Consider the following 16,779-nt stretch of genomic DNA (forward strand, 5'->3'; position numbering starts at 1 on the left):
TAGATAAGTACTAAAAATTACGAGGAAGGAATGGGAGTATATGATTTGTTTTTATTGCATTTTATGTTGTAAGAGGAGCTCGCAGCTATTCGCCGAGAACATTGCAATCTGAGCCTTATTTCGCAGCTGGCACTCTGGCCGATGAATCATTATAGTTTATGTACTGTTCGATACGTTTTGTTCTTGTTCCACAGATGTATGTAGCGAAAGTCGTTATTTGCATAGCAAACTACAAATTGATACGTCTTTACTCTTGGCATTATGTTATGTTGGCAACTGTCTACGAGTGACTCAGAGGTGCGCTCCCATGATTATCTTCGCCGGCTCGGTTCCATCTGATCTAAAAGAAAAAAATGGCGTCAACACCCACAAAAACGACACTGAAAGTGATCGCGATCATATTTCTCAAACGCGCCATTAGACGCCTTTAAACTTAGCTATGATTAACGGCACCTCTCTCTCGACTCGACTCTATGTTCAATGCTTCTAGACGTTTGTGACTTCGTATTTTATGCATCGTAATTTATGATCGTTGTTAAATGTCGATTAATCATGCGTCGCGTCAAAAGGTGCATATTGACTTGATTGCAGACATACGAAACAATGTGTTTTGTGTCGTTGCATAATATAATGTCGTGGTCGTGAGATATGGGTGAGGAGGGCTGACGGAGCGTTATTTCGCGGGCGCAGGAGGCACGTCGGTGTCTCCGGTGCATCGTGGCGATGCGGTGTCGTATGAGCGTGGTACGTGAGAGCGGACCGCGAGCGCCACGTGGCCGCCCGGGCCCGGTTCGCTTTGTGACACACACGTCCCATGCCGTGTGTCGTCAGTAAACACTCACACCGACGGATAAACATCTTTGTGAATGCTCCTGCGCGCGATATCAATAAACGTGTCACCCGTAAATATCGATTTGACTCGAATATTCTCCGATTGGGAATTAAATTTAACGGGTTGCCCCATATTATCGAATATGCCGAGAGGCGGATTGGTGCCGTTGAATAATTAATAAACTGGGGGTGATAAATTCAAGTCACGTTTGTTATAAATATTCTTTTAATATTAAATCAGTCGCTTTACATATAGTTAAACCATATTGGGCAGTACGTATAAGTTAGGTAATGGCTCTGCTCCATTATAAAATCATTTTTGTTCTACGTACGATGCTGGAATGCCAAAATGTGTAGGTGAAAGTATGTCAGAAAATTTAAAATATGTTCATTAAAATGAACTGGTTATTATTGAAAACGTTAACTGGCCCTTTTGTTATATGAGGGCGTAGGGAAACCGCACGGGTGGCGGCGATTCGAGCGCACCGCGGCAGTGGACGGTCAACCGAAAATTAATTAACATACTTTGCTTCCCTCCGCGGCTCGCAGGTGGTGCCCACCCCTGTTGCACGACCACCGATACGGATATTTATTATTTCTACATTTCCCTGCTCGCACTCAATTCACACTGGTTTTTGTGAACTCTTTTGTGTCATTTTACGCGTGTACAAATGTATCAATATTCGTAAATCTAAGTACATAGCTTCAATGGTAATCGTTGAAAAATGTTTAATGAAGCCACGCTTGTATTAATAGATTTTAAAAATAACTTCTTAAACACTACGGATTAATTGATCTTTTATAATAATCAAAACACCTACCTAGGGCATCAAAGCAGATAACGCATTTTAAAATACTGTGAACTAATACGTCTTGTGCATTATTTCTGTGTAACAACACTAACATCTTCTCGGTATTGACAGCCTGTGTACGTTTATATTTTTAGCCTAGTGAATGGGAAGTTATCAGGTTCATAAATCCAATTTGTGTTGCATTTTGTTGTAAAATATTGTTTTTGTACTGAAATGCCTCATTGGATCAGAATATCAGAATAAAATTTGATAGTAAAGAAATATTTTCATAGCCAAAATTCATTACATTGTAGCACAACCAAAACAATACACAAAACATTACTAATTACTTACTGTTACGTTCGTTTAAAAAATATGGATAATTGGGGGAACTGAGAAAAAAGCTACAGTTTTATTGCCCGTACACAGTACACGCGATATAGTCTAAACGGCACTAAATTACTGGAATTATTCCGTTGTTGGTATTAAATGCATTCCTGTTTCAGGAATCGCGTGCTACTTCACCTATAGTGTACTTCGAGTTGAATATCCCGCATACTCCACTTTTTGCCTTTAATTACACACAAAATATTCGAATTTCGATATTAACCAGTAACAACCCCTTGATTATCGAATTTATTTACGGTATTTCAATATAATTACGTTTTGGGTACACCTGCAGCGCGCGGGTTGAGCGGGTTCACGGTTTTATCTCATTTTATCAAAATTAATTAACGTCGCTCTTTTCATAGTACGTAATTGTTAATCACTGGAGAATATAAATAATATTTTTAGTACACAATATTTAATGATGAATAAATTCACCACAATTTTCGGGAAAGCACCGACGCTTTTGATGGGTTCATTATGAGCCGAAAAAACACAAGTTAACTCATCTATGATAGTTGCATAGGTATCAATTTGTAGCATTGTATTTGAATGTTATTAGTACTCTCGAAACCATTGAAATTGTTCAATAATAGCTATCTACTACAAATTGAACTCTGATGAAATTCATTAAACGAAGCTCCGATTGTTTTGCAATGAAATTAATTTAATGAAATTTCTATCGGTATCCTAATGAAATTATTATTGTAGCATTCGTTACTATCATTATTGGTGTCTCTCGCATGTCATTTATAATTTATGGACAGTAATTATTAATTTGCAAGATACATAACGATGATAACTGTAAACATTGACGGCACAAAGGTTCTCTGTCTTGGTTAATGTGTTACGTACTTTGACCGCGTTTTACGTATTTACCTCGATTATGTTAGTCACTCTGTCAAGATCAAGTCAGCGTAAGAGAAAATATTATTTTATAGTAGGTATGTAGGTACCGATAAATAAGTATGATTTTATTAGCTGTTTAATGAGTGTTATGTTGTGCCGGTAGATCATAAGAATAAATTATTATATCCGGCTAAGCAACAAACACGTTACCTACCATTATTCATTTTGTTGTTAGTAGCATCTGTTAGTCACTATAATTTTGGCATCTGTATTAAAATATCTTAAGGAATCCATTCCTTAACATCAGATGGGCTGCATGACTACATATATATTCAAAATATATTTCTCTGAAATATGGGCGAAAAGAAAATCATCAAAATAAAAATCGCAAATTAAAATATTTGCGATTTTTATTTTGATAATTGTCATTGGAAAAAATATTTGCCGACAACACGTGTAATAAAATTAATGAAAACTTATGCCATTGTCATTCCCATTACAATACGTGCGCACTATAAAGTACGGTAACACAGTACCCCGACCCTACCGCCGGTGCGAGGGTCCCACTTATTGCGGGCACTTGTCATATCAACACAATGGGTGGGCCCCGGCGATGCTTTATTATTTTAATTATTGCACGCTCCTGATCTGCCCCTTGGTATTTCGATCGACTACACCGAATGAATGTTTGAAAGATTTTGCATCACACTGAATAATTTTTAGCTGTCTATAATGAAGCAAAAAGAACTATTTGGTGTGATTTTGATGTTATGTACGTATGTATTTGGGTTTGTATGTTTGTCTATTCTCTAATTACACCTAAACTACTTAATAATTTGTAAGTTTTAGTTTTTAAACTTATTTCATTAATGTTTGTTCTTTACGTTATAAGCGTGCTTAGGCCTAGGTAACAAGTCGATTATACATAACTATTATATTTAATTATGAAAGTATATTAATATGCAGCAAGAGTTTTACGTGATAATAAAGAAATTTTAATCGAAATTGTTTTGTTGAGCCTTTATATTGAAGTCGGGGTTGTACTGTAGGAATAGATTGTTTATCAGTTATCACAAATCGCAATCAGTTTTGCAAATAAACTGTTCGTTAGTTTATCAAAATTTGTAAACGATGGGATTGACAAAATATGTAAAGGGATATTTGAACTTAAGATTTATTGAGTGTGCATATTGTTTATTTACGTGACAGTATTATTCACTTAAAACGTGCTCGTATATGGTAATTCCTTTGTTACACGTGTGCATTACTGAGATTTTCCTAGCTCGCAGCGAGTTGTCATTGTTTCAAATAAATTATAACCTTCGTTAGGACGTATATGGATATTCGTGTCTCAAAGAAATCCAGCTGTTGTATGTTTTGCTGGTAGAACTCTATGTGGTTCAACTCCAGCGGTAGCACTGACACACATATTTCTGCCTAATAAGATAGTGTTAAGTGCTGCTGTGTTGTGGTTTGAAGAGTGTGGTAAGAGAGACATACATATCCGAAGCTTTACAACTTATTAGTAGTACTCGTGGGTAGCAACGCATCGCAGGGTAGGAGTCTAATCTTATCTGGGGTTGATTACGATATACATGGGCGGCAGCAGCCTCTTACCATCAGGTGGACTGCTCCTCCATTACTGCTATGTTATAAAAAAGAGAATGTTCTGGATTTCTTATATTATACAACGTTTAAATCGCAACTCTGGTGTAGTAACTGCAAATTGGTTGCATCAATGTGGAGCATGTTAACTGCGATGATGTTGAAACTGTAATAACATTATCGTTGCATTTTCACATAGTTGTTACAGTAAACCTACGCGTGTGTAAATATAAACATGTTTATGCTCATTTTAGTACACTAGTCACTCTGCCGTGTGCTATGCGGTGAGTGCCGGGTTCGATCCACGTTGAGGCAGACATCATAATGCGGAATGAGGTGGTGCGCGATGTACATGTCTTTGTTTTCATGTAGAAATTAAATAACGTTTTAACTTCTTTGAATAAAGTTCATAATGCATCCATGTTTAAACAAATAAGTGTGTAGTGTTACGTCAGCAACACGTGCGTTGTTATTACACGCTCTTGTGAATCTTAATTTCCATTTTAGTAAAATACAAGTAAATTTAAAACTGGTTAAACTTTATAGCCCGATTTGCAACGGCATCGCCGTTCTATACGGGCTTAAGTTTTAAGGCGAGCTATTACTCTGTATTTCTTTGAAAAGGTGGTAGAGCCAGAATGATTTGACCAGGGAGTAAACACCACTACGCCCATTTCTAGTTTGAGGCAGTTCTGTGTTATTGTGGAAAAGTAAGGATGTAGGTCAGCTTACATATGAGGCGACCAGCTTAATAATTAGAAGTGGCAACGCATCCTGTGATCGGGCTGAGGTAGGGAATGTTCTATAATGAGTGCGTCACAGATGTCCATGGGCAGCAGTGATCACTTACCATTAAGGCATACCTCATTAGCTACCCCAACTTTATCAAAAAAAAACATCAAATGTGGCATCGCTTTTAATCTTTTTCAAGCAGGGATTTCATATTAATAATGCCTTTCCTATTTGATACTAAAGCACCTGCTGATTGTTAGTAGTAACTAGGCAACATCAGATATAAGTTTAATATACATGCATAAAAGTACAAGATATATTTACCATGATTGAATTCGCAAAAAGCTTCCATTTGTTTAAAAGCTTCGTATAGGCTATCAAATTCTATTTTGTAATAGTTTCGAGTTCTCGTTGTGATCGTTTTTGCAATAAACTTTCGCTCTGCTGCGTCGAAATTTTATTATAACTTAATTTATATTGGAAAAGCTTTCCGCTCACAACACTGAATAGGCAGTAGTTTAATTAAAGTTGGTTGACGTGGAGTATATTATTTTTGTATAAATTTATAGTTGAAGTAAAGTTATAAAATTACACCTTTCTCTTAAAAAAGTTGAGGAAAAGAAAACATTAAGGTTCGAGTGTTATAACATCAGCGTGAATAATTATAGTTGTCGTAATAAAAATTGTTAAGAAAATTTACTTCAATAATTCTAATGTATCAGAGGTAGCGAGTACGTGTAAGACAATAGTAAAGGTTATACGAGTACTTTATATGGTGTTTTAAAGATGGTACAACTTTCTGTGATTTGACTGGCAGTACAACCATGACGGAAACGTTTATTTGCATCTACCAACATTTAGCGTCCCCGACAGAGCCGTTGCACATAAAATCATATTTTCTATATAATATTTTGTCAGGCGCGTGTCTGCGCGGGTGTCGTCTTATAAAGATCTTAATACACATTGAATACACATGTTTTTTTTGTCTGCCACGGCACCTGTCTGACACGCTCTATGTCTGTAAATATAAATGTATCGTAATTCTACCGTGTAACAGGATGTTTAGGTGACAAGTCTTTCTTATAAATCAGATAAACTGAATGGTCATTGTTGATTCCTACGAAATCATTTATCGGGTTGCGTAGAAAAACGTAGGTGAGGAAATATTATAAGTTCATAACATTTCAAATATGTGCATCTACATATCTAAACTCAATCGAAATATCTCGATAAACGTAACTTTACAATTCATATTATATAGGATGTATCTGTTAAAGCAAGCAGCGATAAAGTATGTAGGTACGGTTGAATTTGTCAAGTTGTGAGGACATCGCTACGAGGGCGGGCGGCGCATACTTTTACTCTCTCCACTCTCGATCCGATCTTCATAACAAAATTCTCCGTTTTGATATTATTTATATTGTTAACGTTTCGTACCTGCATATTTCTAACGGTAAATATGAAAATTTCGAGAATGCCTACGACCTCGCCTTTCGAATCTTGAGGGAACAAAGCTTATTTCGGTATTAAGAAAATTTCAAATTGGAACGCTTCTTCGCGGTTTTTGGCAATGTTATCGTTACATTATGTTTGTACTTAAAATGTTATTTTGTAGGTATAACATTTTTTTTACGTAAAGGAAAGATGTAAAGTTATAGAAAGGATATTCCGTATGAAAAAATGATTCCTTTTAGTAAATCGTCGATATCATTTTAAGTATTTCGGTAACAATGTGCGTGATAGATAAAGATTCAAAATATATTTCAATTCTTTACTCTCCGGCATAAATCTGGTAGCAGGTGAATATACCTGTGACTTTATTGTTCTCCTCGGGTTACCTTATCCTGTGGTTCAGTGTTCGAAATAAACAAATATATTATTTACTCAAGCGGACCAAATATGTATAAATTTAATTTAATGAACTGAAATACACAGTTTATTTTTGAATCATCGAGATATCGCTCTTCCTAGAAACCCTTCCCCCATGTTAGTTTATAGTGTAAATGTAGTATTGTTAAAATAAAATTATTTTATTTTATAAAGGAAATATTTCGTGAAAAATACCTGCCGGTCAAACGTACTGTCCATTGACATAAAAAAAAAGTTGAATCATTTTATTTTCGAAATAAACTTCTCTGAAGACCTGAGACGAAAATCTGAGACGTTTGTCTCAGATTGGAGGTTATACCTTACCGTGAGGTGAATATCCTGAACTTAAGCGTGTAAGCATCATATCTAAAAAAATAACTCCATTCAAAGCTTCAATCCGTGAAAATAAGTAAGCGAATAGTAATACGATATTTTGATAGAAGTATTAACAGATGCCCAGTAATCTGTGGAAGTGTACTGCGAAGCCCACAGTAGTAAATCCCGTGTTTGCTTACATTAGAGTATTAGTGCCGCCACAATGCGAACGCCGGCCGGTAAGCAAACACATGACGTCACTAGTCACTACCATCCGTACAATACGATACACTTACTCGTACTACTCGATTCGTAAGAAGTCGACCTTTTGTTCAGTTCCGTCAGGATGGACTGGAAACAATGTAGATACACTTGTTCACTCAAAAGTGTTTTTTGTTTTGTGCGATATATGATTACAAGAGCTTAACGTAATAAGTAACCTAATAGAAAAAATAACACTGCAATCAAAACGATGACGTATGTTTTTTTTGTGTATTATTCATTAGTAACATTTGCCCTCTTATCCTCGTTTTTAAACTATAAATGTGTTCTACATCATGTGGGTAATTTTAGTATCAAAAGTTTTAATGTCGTCAAGTCGTCGCTCACACTCTTAAGTATCTTCTATTACCTTAACCTCTTCTAGTACCTTAACTGGGAAACTATATTAAACGGATACAGCCAGATTCATATTTTTATTGTATTCATACTTGTCTTATACTGGATACAAGTTTTTTTTTCAGAATTTCTTACATTACAGATTTAATCAAAGGTTTTGGTAAAGCACATTTGTTCAGCATATTTTGCACAGCGAGTACTACACTCGTAAAACTCTTAATAGTTTTCTTGCGGGATTACCACCTATTTCGGTTTTTAACAGGGCTGTATTTTTTATGCTGTGATTTAAAGGGTATACTAAGATTTTTCATCAATATCCTATCCTAATTTGATCCTCCGAGATACGGACGGAACTGTAGTCATCTTTAGGTAGAGTCCCTTTTTTATTTTCAGTCGAATACAGATTTACAGTTAGGAGGCAGTGACCAAGTGGTGTTAAGTAGCAGGAGGTAGGGAAAAATTGCTGCAATATAATTTGTAAAATTCTTAAAATTGCCACAAAGTCGAAAATCTATGAAATTGTTCTTTATTAAGTATCCATAATAGCTGCGTGCTTACATATACTTTGGTTCAAATGTTACATACATTTGTTCAATTGTAATGTAATAAAATATATTGTAATGTATATCAATGTAATTTGTAAATGTATGACATGTAAATCCGAAAACAATCGTATAATTACTTCAATAGGGCAGTGTATTAATCCTAGTAGTTTTCCGGAACAAAGTATTATATAAATATTTTTGTAAATTGCTAGCACACTTAGCTGAGGAAAATACTGTAAATGTTTCGTGAAACTATTAAGATTAGGACATTTACTTTCCCAAATTAGAATTAAATAAATTATCTTATTTCGTTATTAACAAATCTCTTCAGACATATGACTGCAAAGCAACGATGAAGTCAGCGTACGGGAAATCTGTATCTATTCAACGTTACCGTGAAAACCACAGCAAATCCATGTTTGCTTACATTTGAGTATTAATGCAGGATGCGATCTCCATCCCGGTAAACAAACGCGTTTGACGTCACTCCGAACTACCTACGAGTACAATAGAGAATTTAATGCGTTTGTTACTTTTATGTATGTAGTACTTGTCTTATTGTTGAAAATTATGATTATAAATTTCAAATAACAATAGATTAATTTTAATAAACAGATAGCCATCTGAAGTTAAATTTTATATAGTTGTTAGGATATAAATGTGAGTTCATAAATAGGAGATAATGGAAGCAACTTTTTTAATATTCAATATACCTACTTATTGTATCGGTTTTTTTTTCTGAAAGTGTATATAACTGTATCAATAGAATATTCAACAGAAGGTTGTCACGTGTTGATAATTTCTATGTTACTATGAGATATTTACGCAACAAAAACAAACCAGAAAAATGAAAGTTCAGTGATCGCGACATCATTGACGCCCGTCATTCATGAAATCATGATCTTAGAGATTACCAAATTAGCGCCGGGATTTGTAAATTAGTATTTCATTCTATATTTATTATTTTATTCATATTTAACATTATTAACGTGTATTGTATCGTTTGTTACAGCGAGCGGCGCGCTCGCGGCCGGCACCATTGCGTCTCCGTGGAGCGCGGCGGCCGGCGCGCCCGACACCAACGGATCGGGCGGCGCCGATGCCAAGCACCTCGATGTCGGCGACGCGAGCGACGATGAGAAGGTAATGATGTTTTAACTTTAGTAGATAGAAGTCATAAATGTCGTATCTACTCTATTTTGCAAGAGTTATCTCAAATCTATTAGATCGGTAGAACCCTCTGTGGTTCAACACTGGCGGCACCACCGCCACAGCTATTTCAGCCTATTAACAGCGGTGTTAAGCGTTGCTGTATATAGTTTATTTACTTCAAAGGTGTTGTATAAGAAGTGTGTTAGGGTATTTCGCCGCAAAAAAAAATGAAAGGATATTTTTTTGTTAGTTAGTTTCTGGATATTAATTAGTACATGACGGTAGAGTCTTAATACACTATTTATGCTGTAACAGTGACCAAGGTGCCTATGATGTACTCATGTACTCGTATGAACGATGTGAATGGCAGCACGCACTAACACTTTATGTTCTGTGGCCTTTTTAAGGTTAATTAAAGTTTATACGTAAACATTTTATTCTATCGGCGTTACGTGAACTATTTAGCGCTTGTAAATAAATAAACAAAATAAACGTAATTAAAAGTTTTCACCTTATCCATACTTGACAATGAGCGTGGTTCAGAAATATATTCTCGATCTAAGAGGATTTATAAATTGAGATTTAAAAGAATTTCAGATTTTCCTCAATATGAAAATATTGTTAGGTAGCACGTTTTTGGAACGAAAGTGGAAAATAAGAAGTAAATTATATGATTTACATACATTACTGAATATCTTTAGCTCAATATTATATTTATAAACAAACAAATTAATGAGAGACAAAGAAGAATGTATTCAGCTAAGTAAAACTAAAACTAACTTTTGCTAAACTAAAATTTTAAAATTGAACATTGAACGTATAGAAAATTAAATAATACTGAATGATGATATAATATCTATGTAGTGTATAATATGATATAATATATGTGTAGTTGTATCAAAATTAATGTTGTATTAAACGTAGTCAATAAATTATATTATGCATATAGACAATGTAGTGAGCAACGGCCGACGATGTAACTAATCCAGAAACAGAACTTGCGTTTCGAGTGGTTTCACGGAACTGTGATTCACGATGTTTTCGATCGGTCGGCGGGAGTGAGGCCGGAGCGCCGCGATATTTTTATTTCCCTTTCAGAATAGAACCGACTCTATTAATTACAATGACGCACTCATCGTCTCCGCTCCCGTTCAAACACGTCGAGTGAAATCTTTGAACAGATGTTAACCCCTCGCGCGAGGACGTTTAAATACGTAATACGTGGGTTACGGCAACACATAAATAAAGTAATTTTGGATAATAACGTCGTGGTCCCTAAAACAATAAGTTTTGACTCAGCAATAGCTATAAATAAATTTGTAGTAGATGTCTCAAAAATATTAGTTATAAACAAAGACATTGAAATATTGTAGTATTTTTAAACTGTAATTGTGTCCAATCCTAACCTAACCTATCGCATAATGATAATTGAATTTCGAAGATTTAGGTACAAGATACTGATTGACAGTTATTAGAGTAATGTACATTTTCTTTGTCTTAGCTGGCTAGTTTAGAATAATGAAGCTTATAGTTGTACTGCAGCTATAGCTTAGGTATATATGTTTTACCTAATATCACATTTAAATGGTCGTAATATTACGTCGACCGCAGCGTATGGTTAATAACATCTGCTTCGTACTAAATCGATACGCAATTACGTCGGTAATGACTAATACATAGAAGGTCGGCGGGTGCAAGTTGTGCGGTAATATTGCAAATTTGCAACTCGGGGTGATGCTAGACGAGCTAACTGAAACTATACATGAACTGGTGAGAGCAGGCGGATGTTTGCGGTGGGCCAGGCAGAAGCGACGTGGTATCATGTCGTCTTTATACGTCGTTGTGTTTTTATATTTTTTAAGATTGATAAGATAAGATAATATGAAAATATGATAGGGTTGTAATACATTATATAGATCCTCGTACATCTGTAATTTACTACTGTAATTCGTGCTTACTAATTGTAATTTATAATGCTTTTATTTTTGATTTGTCTTCGTTAAAGTGTTTTAATTAATCTAGACACAAATAATGATGCATAATAATGCTGGCCAAGTCTATAAAGATGTACAGCATAAAACTACAATTACATTCGTAATTGTGACATAATGTACGATGAGATAAAACGTTGTATTGTTAATTGATGTAATATTGCACATGCAGTACAGGTTCAACATACTTCTGTAATAGTTTGATGGACGTCAATAAAATAATAATGCATTTTATAAAATAAATATAATCAATAATAATGTACTGATCGCGTTCTTACTTATATGATGTACGTCATAACTATTCATTTGAAAATAACATAAGCCACATGGTACTCATACAGTAGAAATGAGGGCTATGACATGGGTTTCTTCAAGATGGGTGTAAAAAGAGATCTCCTTCAAAGGCGATGCATTGGCGACTCCTCTGGTGTTGCAAATGTCCATAGGCGACGGTGACTGCTTTCCACCAGGAAGCCCGTCTGCCTTATAGTTAGGTTTAATTAAAAAAAATCGTAATGTTATCATTATAATCATACTTCTTGTGGATATATATGTTTTGGGAAATTGGCTCATAAAACATTATGAGTGAAGTCAATAACTAACAAATTCAATGCCTTCAGTACGTGGTAAAAGTACGAGTAACAAACGATATTGTTGGCAAACAGTAAGTAGTAAGCATTACAGATAGATACCGACGCGGGTCCTACGACTTCAGAAATCGTTATTACCAGGTTTTGTATAATTAGTGGACATTTGTACTGAATTTATTGAGTATCGATTAAATAATTTCTACGTTATCTAGTATCGTAAATTATAAGTAATGTAATATTCATTTAATTTGTCCACCTCATGGTAAGTGACCGGATGGTATCTGTACCTAATCCAATCCCGATAGTGTTTATATCCTACCTGAGATCGGGCACAGATGCGTCGCTAACTCTGAGGGCTAAGATGAAACACCTCGGAAAACACAGCAGCGCCTAACACCACTGTTGATAGGCAGAAATAGGCGTGGCGATTGTATCAAACCACAAAGGGTTCTACCATCTTCAATAGCCCTTAGACAATTTTTTACAAAATTTCTGCGTCTTTACACATCATTAATAACATACCTGATAAGTAATGAGTTAGTAGAAAAGTCATGTACCGTCAGTCACATAGTTAACTCATTATAATATAACCGTGGATCGTTACACAATTGACAAATAACAGTGACGTTGCAAACAACATACTAACAATAGGAATTACTGCTTACTTCATTAATTATGTAGAATTATGTACAATCATTTCATGCAAGAATAATTTCCTGATTTGCATATCGATTCATGCAATTCATTCATCTATTCCATTTAAAAAGTCTCGAAGCGCCTGTTGACTTTCATGGTTATTTTCCTGTGAATTAAATTTTAGGGGTATATGATAATTTTAGGGGGGATATGAGTTGTGGGTTATGGAATTAGAGGTTCGGGTTCGAGTCTATGGCACGTTACGTCTATCAGATATTTTTATTTTAAACGTATTACTACACTTCCTATCGGTAAAGACAAATATTTTCTAAGGTTCTAGTGTACATGGTCAATGCGAGTTATCACATTCTAAGTTGCATCTGATGTTTCCAGCAATGGCTTAACAAAATAATTAAAGAGCACTGATTGCGCATTTCTTGAAACGTTTTTTATTTTTATCTGTTTGAAATGTTATTTATGTAACAGATAATTTCGCATTCTGATCCAAAACCTTCAAATCCTTCCCGTCGTCACGAAAAGTCGGTGAAGGAGTAAGGGCCGCTAGTACCAACAGCAACTACACATTTAAAAAATAATACGTCATGTAGGACTTGATTTTTTTATTGCAGTTGGAAATAGAGGTCTAACACAATACGTCATCAGATGGACGACGTTAACAAAAACTCTACTATTCGTTGACTTTGTTAGAAAATCAAATACAGTTTCCTTAGTTGTGCCGTAAATTGATTTAAATGCATACCTACTCGTTTAAATTGTAACCATTTGTAGTGACGTAAGTCTATTGTTTGAGCTCGTTAGATAAAACTATGAGACTACGTACAAAATCCTTTGCCAAACTTTCGTCATAATGTATTTTTCATACAGTTTTTCATATCGAGCTGTCAACAGCCAAATCAAGTTTTTATTATGACACTGAAGTGGCAAGGAAGATACATTCCAACTGATGATAAGTGGACACCGCCGCCTCTGGACGTCAAATCTACGTAGAAACCAGGGTTCTATCTGAATACGATCAAAGAAACGTTGCTATTTTTGATTGTCGCCCCATATTTAAGTCAGCTGGCTTGCAGTTCCCCTGAACAAAACTCAAGAACTGCGTTACGCAAGATGTATGGCGGTGTTACCTTCCTTGTCGAGCTATAATAATTTCATTATTCTTCTATATCCTTTTCCTCAAGATTCCTGTTTCGTGTCTTCTATTATCCGTACAGAGAACTGAACTAACAAATGCCAGCCACCCCTTAGCGTATTTATGGTTCAGTTAATAATTATTTTATCTACTAGATAAAACTTATTAGTGAAGAACAACACGTGAGAAGAAATCTTCGCATTCATAAAGTCCGATAGAAAATTATGAGAATTAACGAAGCTAAGAACATTTTATTTTTACAAAAAAAATATTTCAAAGACACTTTCACGAATTCGCACTTTAAACAGCATTGGAAAATTTCCTATAAATTATTAGTTCAAACAGGTACCAATAGACATAACAATATTTGCATACTTATGTATTTTACATACGCAAAATAAATAATAATATGTTAAACTACTCGGGTCAAGGCTGTGACTCATTGACGGAATGAGTTATAAGGATTTATGTACCTATTTATCGGTCACCGATGTTTGTAACTTAATTTACTTACTGTCTTTACTCTTACTTACAGTAGAAGTAGAATAAGAAGGATTGCCCCGTTTTATCTCATTATTTCTTCTACTTCTACTGTTTATCTTTGGGCTCTGCCCAACCGGGGAACTTTAGCATACCACGCTGCTGCGATGCGTGGTGGAGGAAGATACGACATAGGCTTTTGTGTATTGCAATTAAAACCACCTATAGTGTGTAACATAATAAACGTCATTGTTACAAATGTTACCGCATGTCGAACAACAATTGACTACCGTTTGACTATTAGGTGTTTACGTTAAGTAATAAACAAAGTCCAAATGTATAAATAAATAAGTATTTTGGTACTTAGGTACATAGGTATACATGTGAATCATAAAGTGAAATTAGAAGTTAGTTAAGTCTTAGAATTTTAGGGTAAGAGTTAAACATGTGTGAAGGTGGGTAAGTTAGTCAATTAGTTAACGAGTATGCGTTTCCAGGACATGTCGGCGGCGGACGCGGAGGGGGTGTGGAGTCCGGACATCGAGCAGAGCTTCCAGGAAGCGCTGGCGATATACCCCCCCTGCGGCAGACGCAAGATCATCCTCTCCGACGAGGGCAAGATGTACGGTGAGTCCGAACATGCTGGAGGAACTACACTCACATATCAATATCATATTACAAATACTATATCACAGGTAGATTGAAGGTGGTAGAACCCTTTGTGGTTCGACTCTGGCGGCACCACGCCACACCTTTCCGCCTCATAACAGCAGTGTTAAAAGCTGCTCTGTTCGGGTTTGAAGGGGGTGGTAAGGGAGGCATACTTTTCCGAGGTGTTCCAGCTTAGTCCTCAGGAGAAGCGGAGCATGTGGGGCCTTAGGTAGAAATGTCTAATGTCAGGAGTTGATTACAGATGTCCATGTAGCCACTTACCATCAGGTGGACTGCATGCTCGTCTGCTACTCTTATATTAAAAAAAAAAACACTTTTGACCCATGGTCGAGCGGTCACTCGGTATGATAACTCGCAAAGGATTCCGAGTTCGATCCCCCGTCAGTCAAAACATCTTAATGTTGAACTAAGATTTATATTCTAGATATTCACTTTTTGTGCGCCCATAACTGCCACAATACAGGAAATCCTAGTGGTGGTTATGTGTTTGGAAAGTGTATACTGTATAATATATAAACAATTCTTCGTTATCGTATTTATGATATCTTGCTTGCTCTGATGATAATTTCTTGTCTGCCTTCAAAGCGGCAGTTTTAAGCGCTGCTGTTTCTTAATTTGAAGGATAAGACACTGAGACAAGGCGTACTAACTTAATCCAAGAGTTGCGACACAACAATAACTGATTTGCACCAGCACTTCAATCTTATTTAGAATTAAACATGTTATTGCCTGTTTGCCTCTATATAAAAATAATTTTGTGAAAATCTTCATATTTTGCTTCCTAAAGTTTACCACAATTTTTTCTTTTAACAAAATTAACTGAGGAGACTTAGTGTGTCCGGCATTCTTGGAATAACATACTTTTTAAAATACCCACGAAAATCCAAATGTAGAAGTCTCTTCATGCACTTTGTATTGATTGTGGATGTTGATTTTTAATTGATTTTCTCGTTTGTGACTCTTCAGAAACAGCTCTGTCATAGTCGGTATCTATATTGTGCACCGAGTTTCAGCTAATAGAATATTTATGTGCTTTAAATAGTAGGAATAATGAATTAATGTTGAAAGAAAATGATATTGTCGAATTACTTCAATGCTTTTGTTATAAGATTTGCGTAACAGTTTCAACATAAGTGATACAACAGCACGACGTTGTAGTATTTGTCATTAATCATATACTTGAGTACAGAGTTTCAGAGAATTTTAGTCATAAACAAATAAGACATATTTAATGATGGCAGCAATAAATTAAAAGATAACAATTTTATCAATCTGTTAACCCTTTTATCACTCATTCTAAATTGTCTAAATCCCTCCCGATAACAAAAGCGAGTACACATAAACAGTTACGTTTCGCAAGTGCTTTTACAATTGCATCGAGTGTTCACGATGAAACCCGTGCGTTTTGCGCACGCATCAATTTGTGTGAATTATGACGAGTTATCAAGGCCATACCGTCCGAAATGAACAATGGATGTGGCACGAGACAAAAGCCGAGGTGAGGTATTGATGTGAGCCGACAAAGCGGTTTGCGCAATAGGATTCCACGGAAAGACGTGAACCGAC

At 35.6% G+C, this 16,779-nt stretch overlaps 1 protein-coding gene across 3 annotated transcripts in view; it reads left to right on the forward strand.

Moving 5' to 3' along the window:
• Positions 1 to 16,779, forward strand: part of scalloped (TEA domain transcription factor 1 homolog scalloped) — a 90,948-nt gene that overhangs the window by 49,243 nt on the left and 24,926 nt on the right. For all 3 annotated transcript variants that reach the window (XM_073085878.1, XM_073085876.1, XM_073085877.1), the window contains 2 exons: positions 9,555 to 9,685; positions 15,039 to 15,168. In XM_073085878.1, coding sequence (XP_072941979.1) covers positions 15,042 to 15,168 — 127 coding nt within the window. In that variant the 5' untranslated portion in view covers positions 9,555 to 9,685; positions 15,039 to 15,041. The remainder of the gene's footprint in view (positions 1 to 9,554; positions 9,686 to 15,038; positions 15,169 to 16,779) is intronic.

The sequence above is a fragment of the Epargyreus clarus genome, unplaced genomic scaffold, assembly GCF_041222505.1.
Source record: "Epargyreus clarus isolate Ecla_fem2 unplaced genomic scaffold, WU_Ecla_fem_2.2 ptg000023l, whole genome shotgun sequence".
NCBI classification, from domain to species: domain Eukaryota; kingdom Metazoa; phylum Arthropoda; class Insecta; order Lepidoptera; family Hesperiidae; genus Epargyreus; species Epargyreus clarus.